Below are 23,622 nucleotides of genomic sequence, written 5' to 3' on the forward strand. Positions count from 1 at the left end.
AGAATACGGTGGCTGCTGGATCTGCCAACGTTATGATAAATTATTAGTTTTAATGGCCAATTATTCAATTAGCGCCAACGTATTTTGCCTTTTCGCAAGGAAAAACACAAAGAGAAGAGAAGAGAAAAAAAAACGTTCGTGGAAAAAAAAATTATTTCCTGGTTCGGAGCATACCAGCTCACTCTGATGTTACCGAAATGTATGCACCATCTAATATGAAAACGATCATAACTTGGGGCATTGTGTTTATCTATAAATGCGCATAAGAAATCGAGAAATTATTCGAATACACGAAGTCATCATTATCCGGAAGTCCGTACGTTGTAACCAGTGATGGGGAACGTGGCTGAGGTTCCCTTCCCCCATTGGCCACGCCCACGCAGCAACATGTCTTGTCATTGGTTAGTAAATAAATGGCCATAACTTGGGAAGCACTTGTCCGATTAATATCAAACCTTGAAAAAGCACATCCTCAGGTCCCCAGCAACATATCTGGCATGTTTCAATTAGATTGGACCAGTGGTTCTCGAGAAACAGCGGTCACACACACACACACACACACACACACACACACACACACACACACACACACACACACACACACACACACACACACACACACACACACACACACACACACACACACACACACACACACACACACACACACACACACACACACACACACATTGCTGGAATTACAGATAGATGAACAAAATTACTTTAAAGCTATTCCTTAACCAAGCAAATGCACCAAAGGAAGTTCACCAAAATGTTTTAGCACAATCTCTGAATCTCTCTCACAAAGAAGGCAGTCACAAAATATGGGCACATTGAGTCGACGTTATATCAAACATGTGACGGTCGACTTGACGGTGCAGTGAGCAATAGAGGCAGGTGTGCGCAATCGAGGCAGGTGTAACCAATTTAGAACTAAGGCGATTGAGCAGCAGTAGCAGAATCAGAAGTGTTAAGTTCTGTTTAGTGCAGTGATGCGAAAAAAATGATGCTTTGTTTCGTGTCTCTTCAAAGCGTACCTGTTTGGATTGATGATGTCAGCCACAGCGAGAGTAGCGTTCAAGCTGTCAGATCCTCCACAGGAGCTCTGCCAGGGAAGAATGGCCCAAAAAGAGCACACAAGCTATGCAGCAACAGGACCCTGAGTGGTCATTCAAACGAGCCTTCGAGTGTCCTCGTTTTGAAGGAAGAATTCCTCCGAGCATGACACAATGCATCCTGATCGATGCGATTACAGTGAAGCGACTTCAACAGTGTCTCCTTTAAACGTCATCTGTGTCTGGTGGCGTCGTCGTTTTTTGCTTAGCGTTACAGGCACGACCCTCAACTCCAAGGGCCAATCACATGGCTACCCGTGGCTCTCAGGTGATAACTTGTATGGCCATTGCTCCTCTTGCTAAGCAAATCCCAACACAGTTACACACCTGTGCCATTGTCTAACAATGATGACTGCTTCTGAACCGTGGCGAGTTGATAGTTACATTCCACTTTGACTGCAGTTATCAACTGAGTTCACACTTCTCTTCAATTCACTTAACCAACATTGCAAATACGTAACAGTTCTGTGACAAAACAACAATAACGGTGCACATATCGGGACCATACTCTGTACAGAGCGTCGGTGCTGACAAAGCAGTCTCAATCCTGGACGGATATTGACGGGTCGCCACTCCGACGCAGGATACTCGAATGGCTCAATCATCCCAGCAAGCTGGTACTCACTTTGCTGACCTCAGAAGGATAACAGGCTGAGTCAACCCCACGTTTTATTAATTCAACGGCTGGCAGGATTTGAACTCAGGATCCTAAGATCCCAAGCCCACTACCCTAACCATTAAGGCAACACCAGGCAATATTACCACAACGATTATATCATCAAGTATTCAACTCGATCAGAACAAAACGTCACAACCAAACCAGGAATTCTCATTTTCATAACAGTTTCAAAGGATCTCACAATGACTTAAAGGAAACCGTTTTATTCTGTGTCACAGTGATATGTACATCATTTTTAAACCGAAGGTGTCTCTCACAGTTTCTTGGTGAAATAAATGGATCACCGTGAGACATTAAATCAAGATGTACCCTGAATATGAATACCAAGAATGTATTTCACAGTAGCAAATTTGAAAACATTGCACATGTCGTAGTGAACGCAAATGCAATACTTTCTTTATATATATATATATATTTATATATGTATATAGAATTTAGAAATCGAAGAAAAATAAGAATTTGTATCCATTCTTTCACAAAAAGATAAAACTCATTAAATCAAAATTGCCACCTTACGTGCAAAACATGGAATGAAAAATATAATACACATAATAGCATCAGAACATTTAACTGAGGTCATAAATACATAGTTACAAGCAATCAGGAAAAGCACTAGATCATGATAAATAAAAGTTACAGTAACTACAGTTACTTAGGAAGCATGTTGTCATCAAAATTCTGCTAAGATCCATTTTTCATGGAAGTTAAAAACAAACAAACAAACAACAACAACAACAACAACAACAACAAAAACCCCAGGCAAAAACAGACCTCACAAAGACGGAAAAGCCAAGAAATAAAAAAATGGGATAATTTCCAGAATAATGACGTTCGTGATCGTTTGTGGCTAATCAATCCATAACGGTATAAAGCTTGAACATTAGACGTTTCCAAGACAGCGTCAAAGAGTGCTCGGCAACCGGTCTTCATTTACTCACGTTGACGTGGAGAGTGCCGGTGATGTCACCACCTGCTCTCTGCGAGCAAACAGGCCCAGCGACGCCCCTAAACAAGCCTTCTGTGCTCTCCAGCACCACAAACATCTCTTTTTACTTTGGCCTCTTAGAAACTTCCGAACTGCCTTCATCGATGGAAATGAGATATTTACAAAAGTGATGGGTCAAGGGAAAGGAAGAAATCACTTTTCTAAGGATTAATGTGCTTCTACACAGGCTTTTTCAGAGTAACCCAGTGCCCCCAATTTGTGTTGCGTTACATCGATATTTTAAAGAAAATTAATGTTCAAATCAATGCATCGGAGCCACACCGATTAATTCATCACATCTTTACCAAAAAAAATCTTCGGCGCAGTTTCCTTCAGAAGTGCACTTTCGTGGTCATCTTTCTCATTTTTGGGTTACAGGCCATGTTCGGCAAGATGCCAGATGCTCAGTGCTAACCAGCTACTCTCGGCCAGAGATCACAAGGTCATGCACAAAGCCTGAACCTCAAGCTGAGGTCTGATCTGAGATCACTGTTCTTCATTATCCCCAAATGCTTGGATATCACTTTGACAAACGATGAGGAAGATAATGAGGGTAAATTTTATACAACTATATCAAAGAAACTCTTCATAATCATCCTCACCGCACTACTCTCACAAATGGCTCTCAGTGTACTGAGCAGTCTGTGGTGACAGTGTCTTGGCTTTGGGGAGGGTGTTAGGCCAGGGACTATCACCATCCTTTTCTCCCCAGTGACTGGCCTGGTTAAGGCTCAGCTGATTACAAATATCACCGGGAGCAGAACTGCTGCGAGACGGTGGATTGGTTGGCCGCACAATATTATTGACTTGCACTGAGCACCTGGGCCTGAGATTTCCAGGCCTGTCCTCTTCAATTTTGTTGGACTCGATGTCTTTTCTCGTCAAAGTGTCGAACGGCTGTAACAATGTACTGTCGCCAAGTGACGATATTCCGCTGCTGGGGCTTTCTGGGATGGTGAGGCGATGTCGGCTGGCATGTCCAAGTGAGATACCAGGTGTCAGGTAGAGCTGTGTGAGACAGGCAATACCCGTATGTACAAATATAATCATGACATTGTAAATCCTCTTGTTTGGTGCAGGTTGAAAAAAAACGCAAGTGAAAAAAAAGTACTTCAATGTCAAAATACATTTCAAAATTCACCCATTCATCCTGGTGTTTGTATTGCACCAATATTATTCATCTTTATTACTGACCAATTTTGAGTAAAAAAAAAAAATAGTAATTACTAATCGGCAGAAGTCTGGCACGTCTGAGCATTAAACGAGCACCTTGTATGTATCCCTTGTGTCGTCGTTTCTCACGTTTTCTTCTGCTCATATATTTTGATGTTGTAATGGAGAGTTTGCAAGCGAGCAATCAATTCCTCATTTATATATTTCTCATTTCGCTTCTTGAGCTTGGAGCTGGTTACATAAAAAAACCCTTTATTTATTTGTTTAAAATGATGAGCTTAGGCTCATAGAGAAGCTTGTGCACATCACATACAGGACAGAGGCATTAGTAGACACCATATACTTTTGCATGAAATATCAGGACATCATTAAACAATGGCCAAACATATAATATATGGGTTTGCGAGGGCTGAAAGGATAGCCGAGAGATAGTCACATTTGCCTTTGAGCTGTCTAGCCTGGGTTTGAATCTCGGCCCAGCTATAAAATGTCATGCTGGTGTCTCGCAGGCAGGGTGATTCATCAATGTGTGTGCTGTTATTCGGATGTATGTTAAACTGGGAGTCCCATCTGTCAACATTGGTTGATGATGTTAAAGATCCCATGACGTCTTTCACGAAGAATAGGCGAGCTATCGCCGGGACCTTGAACAAATTACAAATCCCTACTCTGATTGACTGCTGTAATGGTAAGAGCAAACCACCCAGCATAACCCGTGCCAATAAACTGCTTATCAAGATGGAATGATGACAATAATTGTTTACCGACGAGCTGCTCTGGCGCATGCTCCCACACCTGACCTGAATTGATGATGAAGACCGACGTCATTTGAAAAAGAAAGTATCCTTCACTACCCTACTCTGACGTGCCAGGATTGTGCAAATGAACGGATTTGCCTCAATGTTGGTCAATATAGAGTACAAGATGGAGTTCACCAATTTATTTTCTAGTTCTGCTCACATCATGGTAATCAAAGCAAGATCAGATTTAGATTATAACAAGCCGGTAGGCGACGAGGGATTCGCTAGGATCGAAGCGCTGGATACGATGCTTTTCATTCTGACCGATCCACCGACGAAGATTCATTGCCAACACGTATTGGTTCACATACAATTGTTCCTCTGCCTGGCAAGATTTTTCCTATTGCGTATTTTGCCAACTGGCACTCCTCATAAAAAATGACGGTAAATAGACACCCTATTTTTGAAGGACTACCATTTGAAAAATAATCTGTTTGCTGGTTTGTGCTATGGAGCCTCACGTTGCAGACACACACACACACACACACACACACACACACACACACACACACACACACACACACACACACACACACACACACACACACACACACACACACACACACGGAAAACCTGACAAAAAGGGATATCTAGCATATATAGCAAATCCAATATAATTGTAATGTTTTATTTTCTGTTTACTTTTTTGCTTTTACTTTAAGCCCTGCTGGCATGTTTGCTTATTTCAATCTCAAAACAGCACATTGCCCCAGCATGCCATCGTGGATAGTGTGCTCACCTCGCAAGGAGAATATAAAGCATGTTTCCTTTCCCTCCATTTATCTATAACAGTAAATATGTAAGCAGTTGTCAGTTGATCGACCCATCGTTTTCTTGGGCAGTGGTTCTACCAGTGCGGATAGCAAGTGGTTGAGTATTCTCAGATATTCTTTCACACAAGCTTACACCACTTGCTACCTCAGTGTGTGGTTTCTGTGTTGGCTGTAGTTCCAACACTCAAAACAAATTAAAACAGGCCCAGGTGTTTGTGTCACAGGTGAACGTCCGTCTTCAAATACTAAAGGGCAATTGGGCAACCATTATGCCTCATCCAGAATAGATAACTTAGCAGCTCTTGGATTGTCTTATGAGATGCATCAAGATGAAAAATACCTTCTGTATTGCTCGTGCTGGCAATGTTGGATGGATGTTTCCAAGTTTCTGGTGATATGCCTCAAAATTCATCAAAAAAGTGCCTGCAAGAGCCAGACATTCAAAATGAACATCTCACTTTAATCTCAATAATCAACAGGAAACCAATAAGTAACAAGAAAAAGAGCCATCAAAGATTGCAGACCCTTGTCAGGACTTGTTTTGTGTGGTGTTTGTGTAGTTTTGTGTGGTGTATTTTGTGTGGCGTTTATGTACTGGTGTGTTATGTTATTGGAGACATAATTAGAACCACCACTTTATAACTGCTGGCAGTGATGAACATGTACCAAGACGTCCCACTTTGATGCAACCCTGCATTGATTGGACACCTGTCCCTGACCCATGATGTTTTTTTTTTATTATTATTGTTCAATTGAACTTAGAATTGGATTAAAATAAATTCAAATCAAATGGAAGACCAAATAGGTACAGTCCTGCATTGGAGTAATCAGAAGGAACCCAAACAAGCAAAAAGCAAAGATGAAGTTATCAGGATGAACCTGGATCGGATTTACATTTCAGCTGCTGCTACTCTACTCTCAAACCCATCCAGGCACAGCCAAGTGAGCCTTATTCAAAAAAAAAAGAAAAGAAAAAGAACCCAGATAAAAAATTAAAAAATTCTGGCAGCCAGACCATGTGTCCGATCAAGTTGAAATTTAGTGTATTCCCCATCACTACGAGATCATAATTGTGAAGTTTCATGTCAATTGATCAAGTGGTTCCAGAGAAAACATTATTTAATATTTTCTTAAATCTAATATGGCTGCCAAACCATGTGACGTCAATTATTCCTTAAACTTGTACATGCATGCCTTGGGGAACATTTGTGTGAAGTTTCCCCTCGATTTGTCCAGTCGTTGTTGAGAATTTTTTTATACGTTTTAGGGTAAATCCAATATGGCTGCCAAACCATGTGATCTATGACATGATATGTGTGAACCTCTTGTTCCTCGTGAACAGGCGGTCATATGTGTAAAGTTTCGCCTCGATCTGTTGAGCCATTTGAGAGAAGAATTTTGAAGGTTTTTAATTTTTTTTTTAAACAATATGGCTGCCAAATCACGTGACCGATGACATCATCAATTATTTTTCTGTGGACCATTTTATCCCGAGATGACTCTCAAAATTTTTCATACTGATCAGATGTGGCTTTCTACATTTGCAATTATGTCATAAAAAAAAATCACACTCATTCCCCATGAGGAGTACTTGCTATGTGCCAAGTTTCAATTATTTCCTTGGTGCGGTTTCATAGACATAGAGGTCCAAAGTTTATCCAATATGACTTCCACACCACGTAACATATGACATCAAAATTATCATTAAAACAATCTAGATGAGTAGTCACACCTCTGGTGAAAATTTTGTATCAATCAGACTTGTGGTTGCAGGGAAAAACACAAAAGTTCTGTGTGGACAAACAAACAAACAAACAGATAAACGGACCAAAATGCAATACCCTCTCCTTTGGAGAGGGTAACTAGACAGATACCTGGGTGTGCTGACTTTGGAAAAGATGAGGAAACCAGGGCAGCACTATGACTTCTCATGAATACAGCAAAATCTTTGGTGCCGCTATCCAGGCTCCAACTACTGGGAGCTGCAGGAACAACTACAAGGAAGAATCCATGAAAACCCAATCAGAGACTTTAGTTGCTGGAACAAAAAAATTATAACAGATCTTAAAAAGATGATATTAAAGAACAGTATTGTGTATAATTCAAAGGAATACGAGGACATGCAATGAAATGTAAGTCAAAGAAGAAAGGCCATTTTGTCCATTGTGGCCATTTTATAACCATGCCCTGGTACTCGGACCAACTGCAGGTTGTGACCTTGGCCTAATATTTTTGAAAGATGCCATAAGATCGCATTCACAATCTACTGTGAATGCACTCAGGAAAGCTGCTTATACATCTCCCCATCTGGAAGAGTGTACTTCGAGATGCAGTGCTCCCTGCTGGCATTACATCCAAACAACAGTTTAGCTTTAGTTAAGCCTGACCTTGTCAGTGACAAACTTAGACGAGACAGCTCAATGGCAAGCAAACAAGAGAATGAGCTATCCTAATTCTCACGGTGACATGTCCTTGACTTGGTTAGAACCAAATTTTGAGGCAAAAGGCTATAAAGAAAAGTAAATGAAAAAACAATATAAGTTATAGACAAAACCATGATTTAAATGAGATACTACATGTACATAATGATGGGGGTTAATGAATAGTGGACTCAAACATCTAATAAAAACAAAACAAAACAATGGTGCCCCCCATCAACGAACACGTGAACCACTCGATGAGCTTCTCATGCAGCAGCTTCTGGAGTGTGGGCGATGAGAAGTAGATATGACAGAATCGTTTGAGGTCGGTGATGCGATCTTGAGGAAATGCCTGTTGGTATCTGCATTTACTCGTGACTATGTGACCCGCGAACGAGTCTTCTAAGAAGGAAAGACTCACCTCTTTCAGCCAGTGATAGGTTAGGGTCACTAGAAAGTCTGCTGGAGCCCATCACTTGCTGGATCAAAGCCTTGTGAAATACAGGGGGCTGGGGTGGGGTGGGTAGGAGGGTGTATGTGTAAGAAGACGACCATGCGATCAATGTTTGAGACGAATGTTAATTCAGTGGTTATAGTTTATCAGGACTTCAAACAGAAGAGCAGAAAGCAAACGCTTGCGTCATATTTTGCGGCGGAAAGGAAACGAGTGGGAAGCGATGCCAGACAATTGAATTGGGGGACATGAATATCATTGTTAGTGCAGTATTACATTGTATTACATTGCACAAGGATTATAATGAAGACTTACAACCTAAGTGACCAATATATTTATTAAGGAAACATCAAGTTGTCTTCATAAGTTTATAAAAGCAGCTAAACATTAGGTGCAGAATAGCATAGCAGACAGCAAGGTAATTGCATGCCACTCGTAGCATTCGTCTCCGAGACAATAATTGACAGCACAGCAAATGATAAATAACAGGTATATGGATAAGACACTTCCTGAAAGCTGTAAGGATTTGGTCAGGCAATATGGCGAGTAATATCAAAAAGTAATAACCAATTAGCCAATTCAAGGAAAATAAACGGAACCAGAGGAGACATCCAGGGGAGTTGGTATAATTCCTTACTTTGTCTTAAATCACCTTCACTATACGAACTCTTCATGATAAACAATTTATTATCAATCAATCAATTTCTTAAATAGGGCTTTTCATTTTGAAGTGAAATTCAAAGAAAGTAGAGGGAAGAAAAGTAACAACTAAGAAAAAAGAAAGGTAAAAAGATGGGAATTGACAAAAGGAGGGATTTGTAAACTGGAAACCACTCTAATATTCTCCACCAGTCTGAAGCTCTGTCTGACCAGGGCAGAGCTTGGCTTACTGGCCTGATTCCACCCACAATTGTAATCTGAACAAAAATCAAATCACACGTCCACCTTGTTTGATCGCTAATTATAGGCCTTAGCCTCAGGCTTTAGGATTCAGGCCTCTGGTGTACATTGGAATTACATATTACAAACAGAAAGGAAGTGTAGTGTACCTTTCATCGGTGCCAATTTGTTGGTATTTTTACATTATGAACTTTGTTTCATTTACTTGTCCAACCGATGGCAGTAGTGTTGGCATGGTATATTTTATCTGGTGTCTAACCAATCATTTTTCCGCACACTACTATTGAGCACTTGGACCTCCCCCTTGGAGGACAAGGGGTGAAGAAGGCTTGAACAGAAGTGTGACAATGCTTTCCTGCCTGGCAGCTCGCTATTTACACCTTCGTGGAAATGACTCACGGACGTGAGTTTCACTGGAGGTAAGCTGCATTTGCGGTCCCATCTTGAGCAACGCATTTCCTCTCTTGACTCACAGAGTTTCGTACCATGCGTCTGTTCATGGCCCTTTCCTCCAGCAGTAGTTTGCTCTCTGCACCTGGAAGTGCATACCACGTGCCACGTCGTGGCTCTATCTTCAGTGGGGTTTCACTCCTTTCAGTCGTGGGACTACTATCATCGAACCCCTTTTTGTGAGTACCTTATTCCCACGGGCACTGGCCTTTTATGACACAAGAGTCATCGAGTGGATCATGTTATTTTATGGACAAATCACGAAATTGGCCCACTGGTGATACGCCATTTCTTGCTTCTCATTGAACTTGTGACTGTATTCACCCGCACTCAAGCTTAAGAGCTTATGGGACACCACTCAGACGGGACAAAATCATCAACATTTAGTGGTGAGTCGAAGTCGATAACTCCGTTTTCTATGGAAGTTTTCTTACGAGACATATGAAGTTGTGGACGGATTCAGATGAAACTTGGTGGATAGGTTGGGTGTGTGACTTTTGGTGAAGTTTTGGTGAAGATCCGAATCCGAATAAGAGAATTATTTAATTTCTAAAGTGATTCTTCGCCGTTGAGAGATTGGGCCAAAAACGATACATAGCATGATATTTCAAAAATGTATTGGGCCCGATATGTTCTCGTGGATCAGGCTTTACGCGGCGTAGTATACACTCTACAGAGTGCCCTTCTAGTTGACACTGTTTTTGTTCTGTAAATAACTGTTTGCCTGTAAACAAGTGTCCTTTGCTAAATCTTAAATAAACTTTTCGAACTGCCCGATTGGCCTTTTCTTGGTTAGACAGAATATGTAAATAGTGGATGGGAGTTTTGCCTCACTGTTTCGCGAGTCAGTGGCTAGCCGATGTTCTACTTACGGTATCGCTCGGCCATTCTTGATTTATAGTGTTGGGGCATCAAGAGCACGGTTCCCTATCTGGAGAGATTAATTTGCCGAGAAGGTGAACCGGGGATTGGATGCGAGAACCTTAAGGCCCGGTCACACCTTGACGTTTTAGCCAGCGATGGCAACGTATTAAAATGTATCTAAAACGCTGGCTTACGTTGAACTTTTGATGTTTTTTTTTAAAGATTCGGACGTATTCATAGCGACTTGGTCTTATGTATAACGCATTGGTAATGGACACAGAACGTTTCGTTGTGTTATAGATAACTTATACCAACGAATGCTGAACCTGTTGTCGGTCTACACAACCGATGCCCAACGATAGTCTAACTTAGGCATAGTGCATTGCACGCATCGCCGACGATGTCGTGACGTAGCCTATTAAAAGGCTGACGCACAACGATTCGAATCATAACTGCCGTAGAAATGGAAGTGTCAACATCGCGGTCACACCTTGGCGATCTTGCCAGCGTATGCCGACCTAAGAAAAATGTGTCTAAAACGTTGGGGCACGTCAAATACGGTATGAGTAAGTTTGGTATACGTGAGTACAACGCTAAAGTACGCTATCATACGTCGTAGTAAGTAGAGTACGTCAAGAAATTTTAAACATGTTCAAAATTTTACGACGTACTCAGCGTATGACACACGTTCCGCATGCGATGGGGATAAGTTTTACACACGATATGTGGACGCTTACACACGTCCACAAACGCTACTTATAAGCTACTCATAAGTCAAAACACGTCGCGGTAATGTCTTTTTTACGCGAAACTTATTTCTAACTTATGTTTGACGTGTTTTGAACCAATTCTTTACGTAGTCCCAACACACATCGACGTATGTAGACGTATTCCAATGACGTCTTTCGGTCGACAAAAAAAATAAATTAACGTGTTTCTAGCTTACAACTGCCATATAAAGACGTGTTCCCAGCAGTTTTGGGAATTGGTATATAAAAATGGTGTTCATAAAAGGGGAACCCAACAGTGTTTTCGAGTCCTTTTTGAGTCGATGTCCATGTCAGCAGTAACAGTATCAGTATCAGTATTAGTATTAGTATTAGTAGTAGTTTGTTCATGTTGGCAGTAGTAGGTGAGTGTGAGGGGGAGGGTGTGGGTTATGATGGATCCTCCTTGCGTTTAACGATTTAACGATTTAAATGATAAACTCAACGATTTAAATGGCTGCATCTCCACTATTGAAAGTAGACGCTTGCGCTCAACAATTGGATTTTTTTTACACTCAACGACTTTTAAACGGTACCACTCTGCTATTTTCATTGTTTACAATGAACGATTTAAATTGCTGTCACTCGCCTTTGCTTTTTGACGCTGGGGTTTGGAAATTTGAAGCGTTTCTTCTGAACGTGTTAAAACGCTCAAACTCGACTATTTTAAATAGACGCTGCCGATGGACAATTGGAATTATAGCCAAGCTAGACATCGAAGTGTGAACATCCTCGTCATGCCGAAGAAAAGTTTGAAGAATGCTGCAAATAAGTGTCCTGGCCGTGGCCGTGGACGCTGACGCAAGGACGATCCATTATACCGACGTCTTTCAGCCTATGAGTAACTTAAAAGTAACGTCTGTCGATGTGTGGCAACGATCGCGTAACGTGCCAACAACACGTTAATCATAGGTTAGAAATAAGTTTCAGGTACGCTAAAGATTACCTCGGCGTGTCTCAACTTATGATTAACTTACAAGTAGCATGTGTTGACGTCTGTCAACGATCGCAGACCGTGCATACAACTTGTGGCCAGCGTAGCGGAACGTGTGAGTCATACGCCGGCATACGTCGTGAAATTTCAAGCATGAAAAAATTTGAGGATAACCAAAAAGTACAACGTTTAAAGCCAACGTACAACGACGTATGGCAGTGTTTTTCAGCGTGCTCTCAGTTATCAAAACTTACCCATAACGTATTCAACGTGTGCCAGCGTTTTAGAAAAAAAATTCAAAAATCGGCATACGTTGGCTAAAACGTCAAGGTGTGACCGGGCCTTTACCTAAATTGATCATTTCAGTGGCGTCCATGGTTGCTCAGCAACCCATCGTGCTGCAAAGTTCTCTGCGACTTGTTGGCTTCAGGGTCAAAAGTCCGGAAGCAGGTCCAAGAAGCTCCTCGTGATCCGGCCACCGAACCCGAAACAAGATACTTGATCGAGTATTCAGGAATTTGGAATTTGTTCAGGGTGCCAGAGATAGTTCGCCCACTCTTCGCAATGAATACCATGGGATCTTTAATGCTTACAAACTCATGCTGGTAGATGGAACACCCAGTTTAACATCCATCTGTGGGATGGCACACACAAAGATGCCTTGTCCTGCCTGCGAAACACCAGGATGATAATTTATAGCTGGGTTGGGATTCAAACCCAAGCAAGACAGCACAGAGGTGAAGGTGCATATCTCTAGGCTGTCCCACCAGTCCCTAACATGACATGTTGTAATGAATATATTTACCGCATGCAGCATGGACTCACAGAAGACCTGTTATCATCAGAATCAGTAGTTTGGTGAGCAATCAAGATCGACATTCTCATGTTTTACAGCCAATTCAGAAGTAATCGCTGTACTCTATATTTTCACAAGGATTAGAGTTTATATAGTTTCTTTTTTGGTTTGTAGTTGGGATAGTGGATTGTGGCAGTTATGCAAACTACTTTTCTTTTCTTTGCTGACATCTTCAAATGAACAGGAGATTGTAGTTTTTTGGAAATATCTGAGTGGATAACTAAGAAGGTTACAATGATCTCTAAATACTCATGTTCCAGTGGAAGACCATTACAAAAAAAAAAATTTAGAGTTCATGGAACATGATACCCCACGCAGTGTGACACAGGATATACAAGGAAACAAGATGCAGGAGGAGGCCAATCGGCCCATCATGCCTGCGCAACATCAACACCAGACTATTTTTATCCGTCAAATCGACGCAATTTCATTGGGGAAATGAGGGGAGGAATGTGGATGAGACAATGTGGCGTGCTCAGGGATATCCCAAGGGAATGGAAATAAAAATGGGGAAACATTAATTTAAAAACAATTTATATCATGATATCTGAAGGTGACAAAATGCGTTGCTCAAGTTGGTTCGGTGACAAGAACAAGCCGATTCGATTTTGGGGGTCTGGAACCATATCTGGCCCATCAGTGGGACACAAAACAAACTGTTTAGCCTGGTGGAGGTATGCGCTCTACCGAGTGCCATTATAGTTGGTTATGTAATACTGTATGGTGTGCTGACAGGATGGCCTGGAGGTACACACTTTTACCTTTCAGCCGTCAAGCCTGGGTTTGAATCCCAACCCAGCTATAAACTGTTATCCTGGTGTTTCTAAAGCAGTGCGATTCATCAACATGTGCATCGTCCCTTAGAAGGATGTTAAACTGGTATCCCGTCTGCTGACATTAGGTAAAGGTCCCAAAGAGTAGGTGAGCCATCACCAGTACCATGAAAAATTCCAACTTCCTGTGCGAACTACTGCTGGGAGAGCATTGGCAAACCACCCAGCATGACATTGGCCTAGAAACTGCTTCAGCAGAATTAACACTCTGTAACAGAGAGTATAGTAAATTGGATCGGAATACTTACAGGACTGTATGTCGATGGCTTCTCATCGAGATTACGTCTGTTATACAATGTATCCAGGTTCACTGAGATTGTCACTTAAGATCTCAAATCATATCATAAAAGTTTAAGATATATATCTATTGAAACACCGACCTGTCCATGCTCGGAGATGGCTGGATAGACAGCACTGCATGGTCTCTCACGAAGGAAGAATGGCATACCCGGTAAGTCATGGTAATGTAGGTATTTCTCAGGCAAAAGTGGAGAACCTGTGAAAAAAAACAAAAAGATGAAGAGAAGTAATCCCCTCCAAGCCCTAACCCCCGAATAAATGGACTGTTCGGGGAATGAGCAAGGGGTTGAGAATAATACTTTGGTTATAAGGTCCTTTGAAACTTTTAATACATAATGGGTATTAAATGGTGGAACAAGGCCCTCCCAGGGCCCAAAGTGTCTGTATTCATTGATTCCGTTTACTTTTTAAGGAAAAGGTCACGATGTTTGCAAACTTAAGCAGAAGCTTTAGCCCACTTACTCGAACACACATCAACTCGTAACCATCCATCCCAACTCTGTTTCTTCATTGATAGCAATTTTAACTGCCATCATTTTAGCTGGCTGGGTATGAGTACTGCAACAACAAGCCATGGATTTGTAACGAAGGCTTTCTGTGATTCTGTGTGTCTAATTCCATCAGTGAACTTCCCAACCAACATCTCTGGTAATGGCCTGTCCTTCCTTCTGGCCATGGCAAAGACAAACTTTCCATCAAACTTCTCTAGTTCCTCCTCCACCCTCTTTGTTACTCTGACGATGTTCTTGTTAAAGCCCATATTGCACTAGCTGTTGTTAGGGAATGCCCTCAGTGCCACAGAATCTGGATGACCACACAGGCCATCTGGCAGGGATGCAATCTGCCTTCTCACAAAGGAAATGGGCTGCCATCTCTACAGCATCTGTTTTCATTCTACCTGGGAATACTTTCACAAAACCCTACTCTTTATCATGCATTGGCCTATCCATCCCATCTGCAGCTATCCTCTCCATCCTCTTGGCCCTGATACACTTAACCCTATGGTGAGGTAGTTGCTTTCGAGCGACTATTATTTTTCTCATCATGGAGGGATCACTTAACTGAGGACTGTTTTATATCACTTGGTCTGAAGATTACATGCTGGCCACAGTGACTAATGCTGTGCCCAAAAATGAATGTGCCCAATTAATGTCCCATTGCATAGTTAATAAAAAAAAAAAAACATTGACGGTGTTAAAAACAAATTCAAGTGAAAATGTTTGGAAGAGATAAATAAATGTAGCTTTCCAAATGCTCTGACAGCATGATTTTATTGTCATTTCCCCACAACAAAGATAACAGCTTTCAATCGAGGGTGGAGGAATACCCGCATCCCGTCTGTCTCTCTCCTTGTCTCCACGCCTCCCCTCCCTCGGTCACTAAGCTCACTCATAATACGCCCAAGTTCATATAATCTCAAGGCCTGGTCACTGCATAAAGCATGCAACAAGATAGCGTCTTTCCTTAGGCAAGCCAGAAAACATCAACTTGATAATCTCAAGGCTGAACTGTCCAACCAGTTTCCTTCAATCAAGTCATGGTGGCATGTTGTCAAATCCATCCAGGATGTATGCTCCCCCTCCATCTATTCCCTTACCTCAAATGGCACCACTGCAGACTCTGCTCGACATAAGGCAGAACGTCTCAATTTGATGTGCGCCTCCAATTTTCATGTATGAAACCCATCTCACGTGGTCCTTACACCCTTACCTCTTGCACCAACTGTCGACTAGACTTTGTTTCTTTCTCATGCCAGAAAGTAAAGAGTCCCATCAAGCCTCCACCCAAATTGCACCAGTGCCCATATTCTCAAATCCTGCTCTGCCATTCTTGCCTTTTCTGTGATCTTCAACCTGTCATCCTTTGGTGACTTCCATCTCTTCAAAAGCACAACTAACATCACTCCCATTCACAAGAATGGTAAGCTTGGCGTTGGGTTAGTGGTTAGGGTGGTGGCTTTCCTAGGGTCCTGAGTTTGAGTCCTTTTTTTGCCGAATTAACACCAGGGGGTTGATTCAGCGGCTTGCCATCCTTTTGAGGCCGGCAAAATGAGCACCAGTGTACCGGTAATAGGGGCACTGAGGGACACGTAGGCACTGGCATCAAATAGGGGCACATAGGCACTGGCATAGCCGAAGCCTGGTGTTGGCGCAGTGGTAAGGGCAGCGGCTTGGGATCCAAAAGGTCCTGAGTTCAAGCCCCGTTGGGCCACTGAATTAATACACCAGGGGGTTGACTCAGCCTGTCATCCTTCCGAGGTCGGCGAAGTGAGTACCAGTGTACTGGGCCGGTGTATACCCCGGTTAAAATAGGTGTACCATATCCCTGTGTCGTAAGAGGCGCCCAGGGTTGCGTCAGGAAGGGCATCCGGCGTAAAACATGTGCCAAATCACTATGCGGATCATACGGATGATCCGCTGTGGCGACCCCTCACGGGAGCAGCCAAAAGAAGAAGAAGAGGCACTGGCATAGCCGTGTCCCTAACCAATGATGCAACCAGCGGCCAAAAAGGCTGCACATGAAGGGGGGACAAGAACGGTGTATAAATGGATCCTCTCAACAACAGATGAGGAACTTTCCCTCCTCTTATAAGCAAACTCATGGAATCCCATAATCGCTGATGACATCACATATCCGAATCTCAATCCATCACTCTGGATGGATTTGACTTCCGGTTCCGGTTCTTGAGCCACGGTGGTGGTTCCTCTTCGGGATCTCTGCCGACTTTCTCAAGGATAAGTTTTCCAGTTGTTTTTGTCGTATTTTGACTGTTATTTTGTTATCTGTGTTTACTGTGTGTTTCTAGTTCAGTTTTGTATTAAAACTTGTGCTAATTGGTGAGTAGTCATCGTCTTTTCATATCAGGTTTCCATGAAGACTACCCTTCTTCCCATCTGTGTGCATGATCCATGTGTTGTATTTTCTCATTATCACCTTCACTTCCCCCCCCCCCACTATCTCTCCATCACTCCCTCAATTCCTCCCAACTATACCCTGCGTTTCATGTCTTAAAATATCAAAAAAGCAAACAAAAAATAAAATAAGAATCTTTTCCCTCCCGTAACCACGTGACTTCCTCTATGGACTCTTCCTTTTCCTTATTCTTTGCCTTCCACATTTCCAATCTCACCTTCATCACTTTTTCCTTCAAACTCTTCCTCCACTCTGCGTCCAATTCCCTCAACTTCAAAAAAAATCGTCTCTTAAAATGTTTTTTTTACTTCTTCTTCTTCGTTATCTTCTTCTTTTTCTTCTTCATCTTCTTTTTCTTTTTCTTCTTCTTCTTCTTCTTCCACCTTTCTTTCATCCCGTGTCAAAAAATTCCATCTGTTACAATTCTCTCAATTCTTCTGAAATCCATCCATCCTAAAAATATATTTTAACGAATTTCCGACCACAAATATTAAAAATCCCATTTTGCAATGCATGTTCATCTTCCATTCGTTATTTTTTTTTCCAACTTCAGTGCAAATTCATCCCACCTCCTTAAATCTACCTCCTTCTAACTCCTCCCCTGTTAAACCCCCTCCTTACTCCTCTCCATTGCCTTCTGTTTTAATAGCAGCTCCCCCCCTCTGGTATCCCAAACATTCGTGGGCTCCGTTCCAACCGAACAAATATCGCACTCTCATTTAGTACACTCCTCAATATCTCAAACATGCTCTCTCTTTCCTCTCATCACACCTCCTCCTCCTCTTCCCACCTCCCCCAATCCTGCCCCCCCCTGCTTGCTCCCAGCTTTAGCATACCTCTACCCAGTCTCATCCTTCTCCTCTCCCCACACATCCCTTCTCCCTCCTCCCTCCTCCCCCATGACCATGCCTGCTCTCATCATCTAGGCTCCCTCTCAAAGCTTCCTCCTGATCCCTCCATCTTAATTCAGCCACCTCCTCTCTCTTCAAGGCAAACATCACTCTCTTTCCACCCCAAGCTATCCCCTCACCTTTCTCACTCAATTCTCCCCTCTCACCCTTTTTTCCCAAATCTACCCCCTTGCCTCGCACCTTCAATCTCTCCCCTAACCCCTTCCTTTCTAATCTCCCCATCACAAATCTGCCTCCCCAAATTCTCACCCCCTCAAATCTCATCACACCTCCCCCTCTTCCACCCCTCAATTTTTGTCCCCCCTCCCCCACCCGCTTCCATATTCACAATACCATGACCCAGTCTCATCATTTCCCTCTCCCCACCTCTCCCTTCTCCATCCTCCCCGATGGTGGTGCCTGCTTTCATCATCATCCCTCCACCTCAAAGTTTCCCTCTCACCCCTCCCTCTCAAATCAGCCACCTCCTACCTCTTCAAAGCAAACTTTTCTCTGTTCCCCCTTACCCTTCTTAAAAGCTCACCCCCACCCCCGACCATTCTCCCTCAATTCTCCCCAACCCTTCTCCTTAAATTCTCACTCCTCACCCCTCTCCTTTAAATCTCCTCACTCTCTCCCCATCTCAAAGCTGCTCCCCCTTGTATCCACAAAGCTGCCTCCCACCCACTCTCTCTTCCAACTCAGTCCCCCACCTCCTCCAATCTCCTACTTCCCTTTGCCCCCTCTCTTATTTCTCCCCACTGTGACTCAACTCTTCACCACCTAGCCTTTTGTCCTCCTCCCCATCCGACCCTCTCCCCGAGCTCTTCTACAATCTCCTACACACTGTCAACAACACTCCCTACCTTCACCTCTCCTCCCTCGTCCTCTTCTCCTCTCCCCTGCACCCAAAGCCTCCATCCTCCCCTCTTCCTTAACAGTGTGGACCTCAAACATCCAGGGCCTTCACTCGAACCTGACTGATCTCTCCATACAGGTTGCCACTGACAAACCAGACAAAATCTGTTTAACAGCAACTTTCCTCCTTCATTACATCTCTGACTCCTTAGTTTCTTTCCCTGGATACTCCCTCCCCTGGTATGATAGACCTCAACCTCATCCTGGTGGGGGAGTTGCTCTCTTTCTCAAAAACTATATTCCTCACCCTCCATGTACTACCCTCACTCCTCCACACCACCAGGAAAACCTCTGGCTCTGGCTTCCCCTCCACTCTCACCTCTTGTTTATATGTGTGTTATACCATCCACCAAACAGTGATGACTCTATTTATATCTCGCTCACCAAAAACATGGACCAACTTCTATCCACTCATCCAAACTCTCTCTTCCTCATATGTGGTGATTTAAATTGCCATCATGCCAGTTGGCTGGGGGTGGGTACCACTCTCACCTGCCATGGCGCTTCAACAAAGGATTCTGCGACTCATTGGGAATAAATCAATCAGTCAACTTCCCGACCCGGCTCTCAGCCAACGGTACTCCATCTCTTCTGGATTTCATTTTGACCAATTTCCCAGAACCAATCCGTTTACCTGACCGTTTCGCTTGTTAAAGTGGACATCTCTTTGGCTGCTATTAGAGAACCACCTCAGTGCTGATGAGTCTAGCATTCCACTCAGGCAGACTAGCTGGTATTTAAGCAGCCACCAAACTTATAGACTGGTCTCCCATTTCTACTGTTTCCAACCTCAACTCATGCTGGGAATTCTTTCAAAGAAATATGCTCTCTTATGTACATATTTAATATCATATTTAATATCTTATGTACATATTTAATATCTATCCCATCTCGTCTTCAGTTGGCCTTCCCTTCCTCCTGCCCATGGTACAATGAAGCTTGTGGTGAGGCAGTTGTCCTAAAACAACTTGCCTTCGCCTCATGGAAGGCAAATCCCACTGAAGGCAATATCATTTCTTTCCACACAAAGCTCGGAACAAGTGTGTCTACCCTCAGGAGAGCCAGGAAACAACATCTTTCCAATCTCAAGTGTGAACTCTCAAAACTGTCTCCCTCCAAATCCTGGTGGCCTCTGGTTAAGTCTATTTCTGGTGTGTGTTCTCCCTCCATCCCTTCCCTCATCTCAAATGGCTGCACAGCTGACACTGCATGTGAAAACGCTGAATGCCTAAAGTCTGTGTTTGCTTCTAAATCTTGTGTCCCAAACTCATCGCTTTCTGAACCCACCTTACCCAAACAGCTGTTCCTGGACTCTGTCTCCTTTTCTCATGATAAGGTGGAGAGTTTTTTTGTCAAACCTCGACTCAGATTCTGCAACCGGTCCAGCAGGCATCAGTCCCCGTGTGCTAAAATCCTGCTCTGTTGCTCTTACTCTTTCTCTGTTCTTTTCACCCTCTCATTTACTCAAGGTAATCTGCCATCTGCTTGGAAATCAGAAAACATGACCGGTCTGCAAAATAGGTGCAAATACTGATCCCTGCAATAACAGACCGATCCGTCAACTCCCAATCATCAGCAAGGTTATGGAATCTATAGTTGCTTACGACATCAAATCTTTCCTCTTCACCATTGGCTTGATTTCTGATCATCAATTTGGATTCAGACCAGGTCACTCTACCCTGAACATGCTGCTTCTGTTTTCCCAACAATGGATGAAGTCCTGAATGCCAGACATGAGATTAGAGTCATCTTCCTCGACATATTGTGTGCTTTTGATATGGTCTGGTGCCATGCCCTGCTCACCAAACTCTTTTCCTATGATATCCAAGGCAATTTTAGAAATTAGGTCTATGTTGACCTTTTGGCCGAAGTTAAACTCAAAAATAATTGGTGGTTGGGTTTTAGTGACCTGATATGCAAATCCTGTTCAAATTTCAAGTCAATCGGATGAAAATTGAGGATTATCAGAAATTTGGCCGATGTTGACCTTTTGGCTTAAGTTGACCTCAAAAATAATTGGTGGTTGAATTGAGTGAGGTGATATGAAAATGCTGTTCAAATTTCAAGTCAGATGAAAATTGACAATTTTAGAAATTTGGCCAATGTTGACCTTTTGGCAAAAACTGACCTCAAAAGTAATTGGTGGTTGAATTCAATGACCAAATGTGCAAATGCTGTTCAAATTTCAAGTCAATCGGATGAAAATTGACAATTTTAAAAGATTTTTACCGAGACTAACCTCAAAAATAGTTGGTGGTTGGATTCAGTGACTTGATATGTAAATTCGCTTCAAATTTAGAGTCAATCGGATAAAAATTGAGGATTTTAGAAAAATGGCCTATGCTAACCTTTGGCCTCTGTTGACCTCAAAAGAGTGACCGCTATCTCACATGGTCATGCAACATGTAGTAAAGTTTCAATTTCCTCTGCTGAACCGTTTTCGATATACGTTCTTAACAAAATGCAGACACGTACGTCGTACAACATACATACATACATACATACGCTACCGATCACTTAACCCTGCTTTTCACTTTGCGAGCGCAGGGTAATAAATTTTATCGAAAATTTCATTTCGAGCTCATGTATCATTGTATTTAAGTCGCTTTCATTGTTTTGTTTTTGGTTGCCTGCAATCAAAGATGCATTCTGTGCATTTGTCAAGACCAAATTCCATTTTAATAGAGTCAGAGTTTTGTTTTACCAGTTTTAGTTGTTGTGTTAGCTTTTCATCATTTAGCACAAAACGTTTCAGATCATACAGTTTCTGTTTTGGAAAAGGAACGGTTTCATTGCATTTTGAAGGTTACATTATATCAAGGTCACGTTCGGTTTGACATTGATACTTTTACTCAGCAGGTCCAAACAAGGTGTGTGTCCAGGTGCTTGTGTGTGTATGTGTATGCACATCCATGAAGGTGCACAGTACTTGAATTATCAAAGAAGTCATCCTCTAATCGGAAGTTTGCAGGTTCGTATTTTTAGCATTTGTCTTAGAGCTATGTTTTCAATAACAAGACATCAGCTTAATATGCAAGCCTTGCCAAAAGGTAGGGTGTGTGACACCGCTTAACATTAAGGCTATCCAGAAGTGAAGTAAAGTAAAGCAGAGGAGAGTGAGACCACAAGTCGTTCTCGTATGCTCTTGGAAGAAAATTAATAACAGCATTTTCTTTGTAAAATTTGTCTCTAATGTCCTTCTGCAAATGACATATGTCCAGGCTCTTCCATGGGCCATAAGTCATGAATAAAAAACGTGGAACAAGCGGTGGAGCTCTGGCTGTCCAAATTTGTTTCCAGAAAGCTCTCTGGAAAGTGTAAGAGCAAGTATCCCAACAGAAATAACCTGACCAGGTTTGAAGAACGCTCTACAGTATCAGTATGGAAACGGATAATGTGAAGAGCCTGAGGAATTGTGATGCTCACCAAGTTCATTATATCATTGCTCTGAATGGAATGAGAAAGATCTGAAACTACTGTTGAAGATGAGCTGCGGCTGTCTTTTATCTGCATTGAGCTGTTCCTTGCACTTGTTGCGAAAATAATTCCTTGAATCACGACTGGAAGGTGTTGAGAAGTGTACATTCAAAAAAAAAAGAAGTATTGTCTGCTTTTGCTGACATTAAAATAAGCCAATGCACAGTATTGAATAAATTTAAGGACATGATATTTATGGAAAGACATACCACGCGTACTACATGGTGCTGAGCATATGATGTGCGTAGAGACAGAAGATTGTGTTGAACTGAGGCTGGAAGGCTCAGAGCCAGGCTGGGAAATAAAAGACATGTTGATGTCAATACTTTCATCGACAATTTCATCAATAAGTCTCAGCATTGATAAATATATTAACATCACAAAATAATTATTGGCATTTCATCATGAGACGTGAAGAGCAACTACATTGCCTACTTAAATACAAAATGCATGGCAAACATGCATCACATACTCATCATCCTGTTGAAGAAAGGAAAATGGAATGAGAACGGCACTCGGTAGAGCGCATGCCTCCATCATGCTGAATAGTTTACGTTTTGTATCCCACTGATAGGCTGGATCTGCAAAATCTAATCAACTTGTTCTTGTCACCAACCCAACTCATCCACTAAGTTTTGTCATAATCCGTCCACAACTCTTTGAGATATCGTGCTACATATTGTTTTTGGCCCCATCTCTCAATTGTGAAGAATCACTGAAAAATTCTCAGATAAGGATTTGGATCTTCACAAAAATCGAATCAATTTGTCCTTGTCACACACTCAACCTGTCCACCAAATTTCGTCTGAATCCATCTGTAACTTTTTGAGATATCCTGCTCACAGGAGACAGACAGGGGTGAAAACATAACCTCTGTCCACCTTCGGTGGTGGAGGTAATTGAAAAGAGTTGATACACAAGTGGCAAGTGAGATAATAGCTTCTTACTGACAAAATATAGCATCAAAATTAATGATTGCATAATTTTATACCATAAATGACGATGAGATTTGGCAGCTTTTAGTGCAACCATATCTAGTCTGGGACTACAAAATTGGAACACAGGGATAACTGTGCTTGTGAAAGACATGCCAATTAAATGCACAGAGGGTCAGGATGATT

The 23,622-nt window shown here is 42.3% G+C and overlaps 1 protein-coding gene across 7 annotated transcripts in view; it reads right to left on the reverse strand.

The window, feature by feature from the left end:
• Nucleotides 1–1,981: 1,981 nt before the first annotated feature.
• Nucleotides 1,982–23,622, reverse strand: part of LOC147014419 (dedicator of cytokinesis protein 3-like) — a 381,754-nt gene continuing 360,113 nt past the window's right edge. For all 7 annotated transcript variants that reach the window (XM_085852361.1, XM_085852356.1, XM_085852357.1 and 4 more), the window contains 6 exons: nt 22,711–22,795; nt 14,384–14,499; nt 8,367–8,454; nt 7,400–7,519; nt 5,866–5,948; nt 1,982–3,787 (listed from right to left, as the gene is read on the reverse strand). In XM_085852361.1, coding sequence (XP_085708487.1) covers nt 3,392–3,787; nt 5,866–5,948; nt 7,400–7,519; nt 8,367–8,454; nt 14,384–14,499; nt 22,711–22,795 — 888 coding nt within the window. In that variant the 3' untranslated portion in view covers nt 1,982–3,391. The remainder of the gene's footprint in view (nt 3,788–5,865; nt 5,949–7,399; nt 7,520–8,366; nt 8,455–14,383; nt 14,500–22,710; nt 22,796–23,622) is intronic.

This window comes from Eptatretus burgeri, chromosome 13 (assembly GCF_056783735.1).
Source record: "Eptatretus burgeri isolate ZD-2024b chromosome 13, Ebu_testis_v1, whole genome shotgun sequence".
Taxonomy (NCBI): Eukaryota; Metazoa; Chordata; class Myxini; order Myxiniformes; family Myxinidae; genus Eptatretus; species Eptatretus burgeri.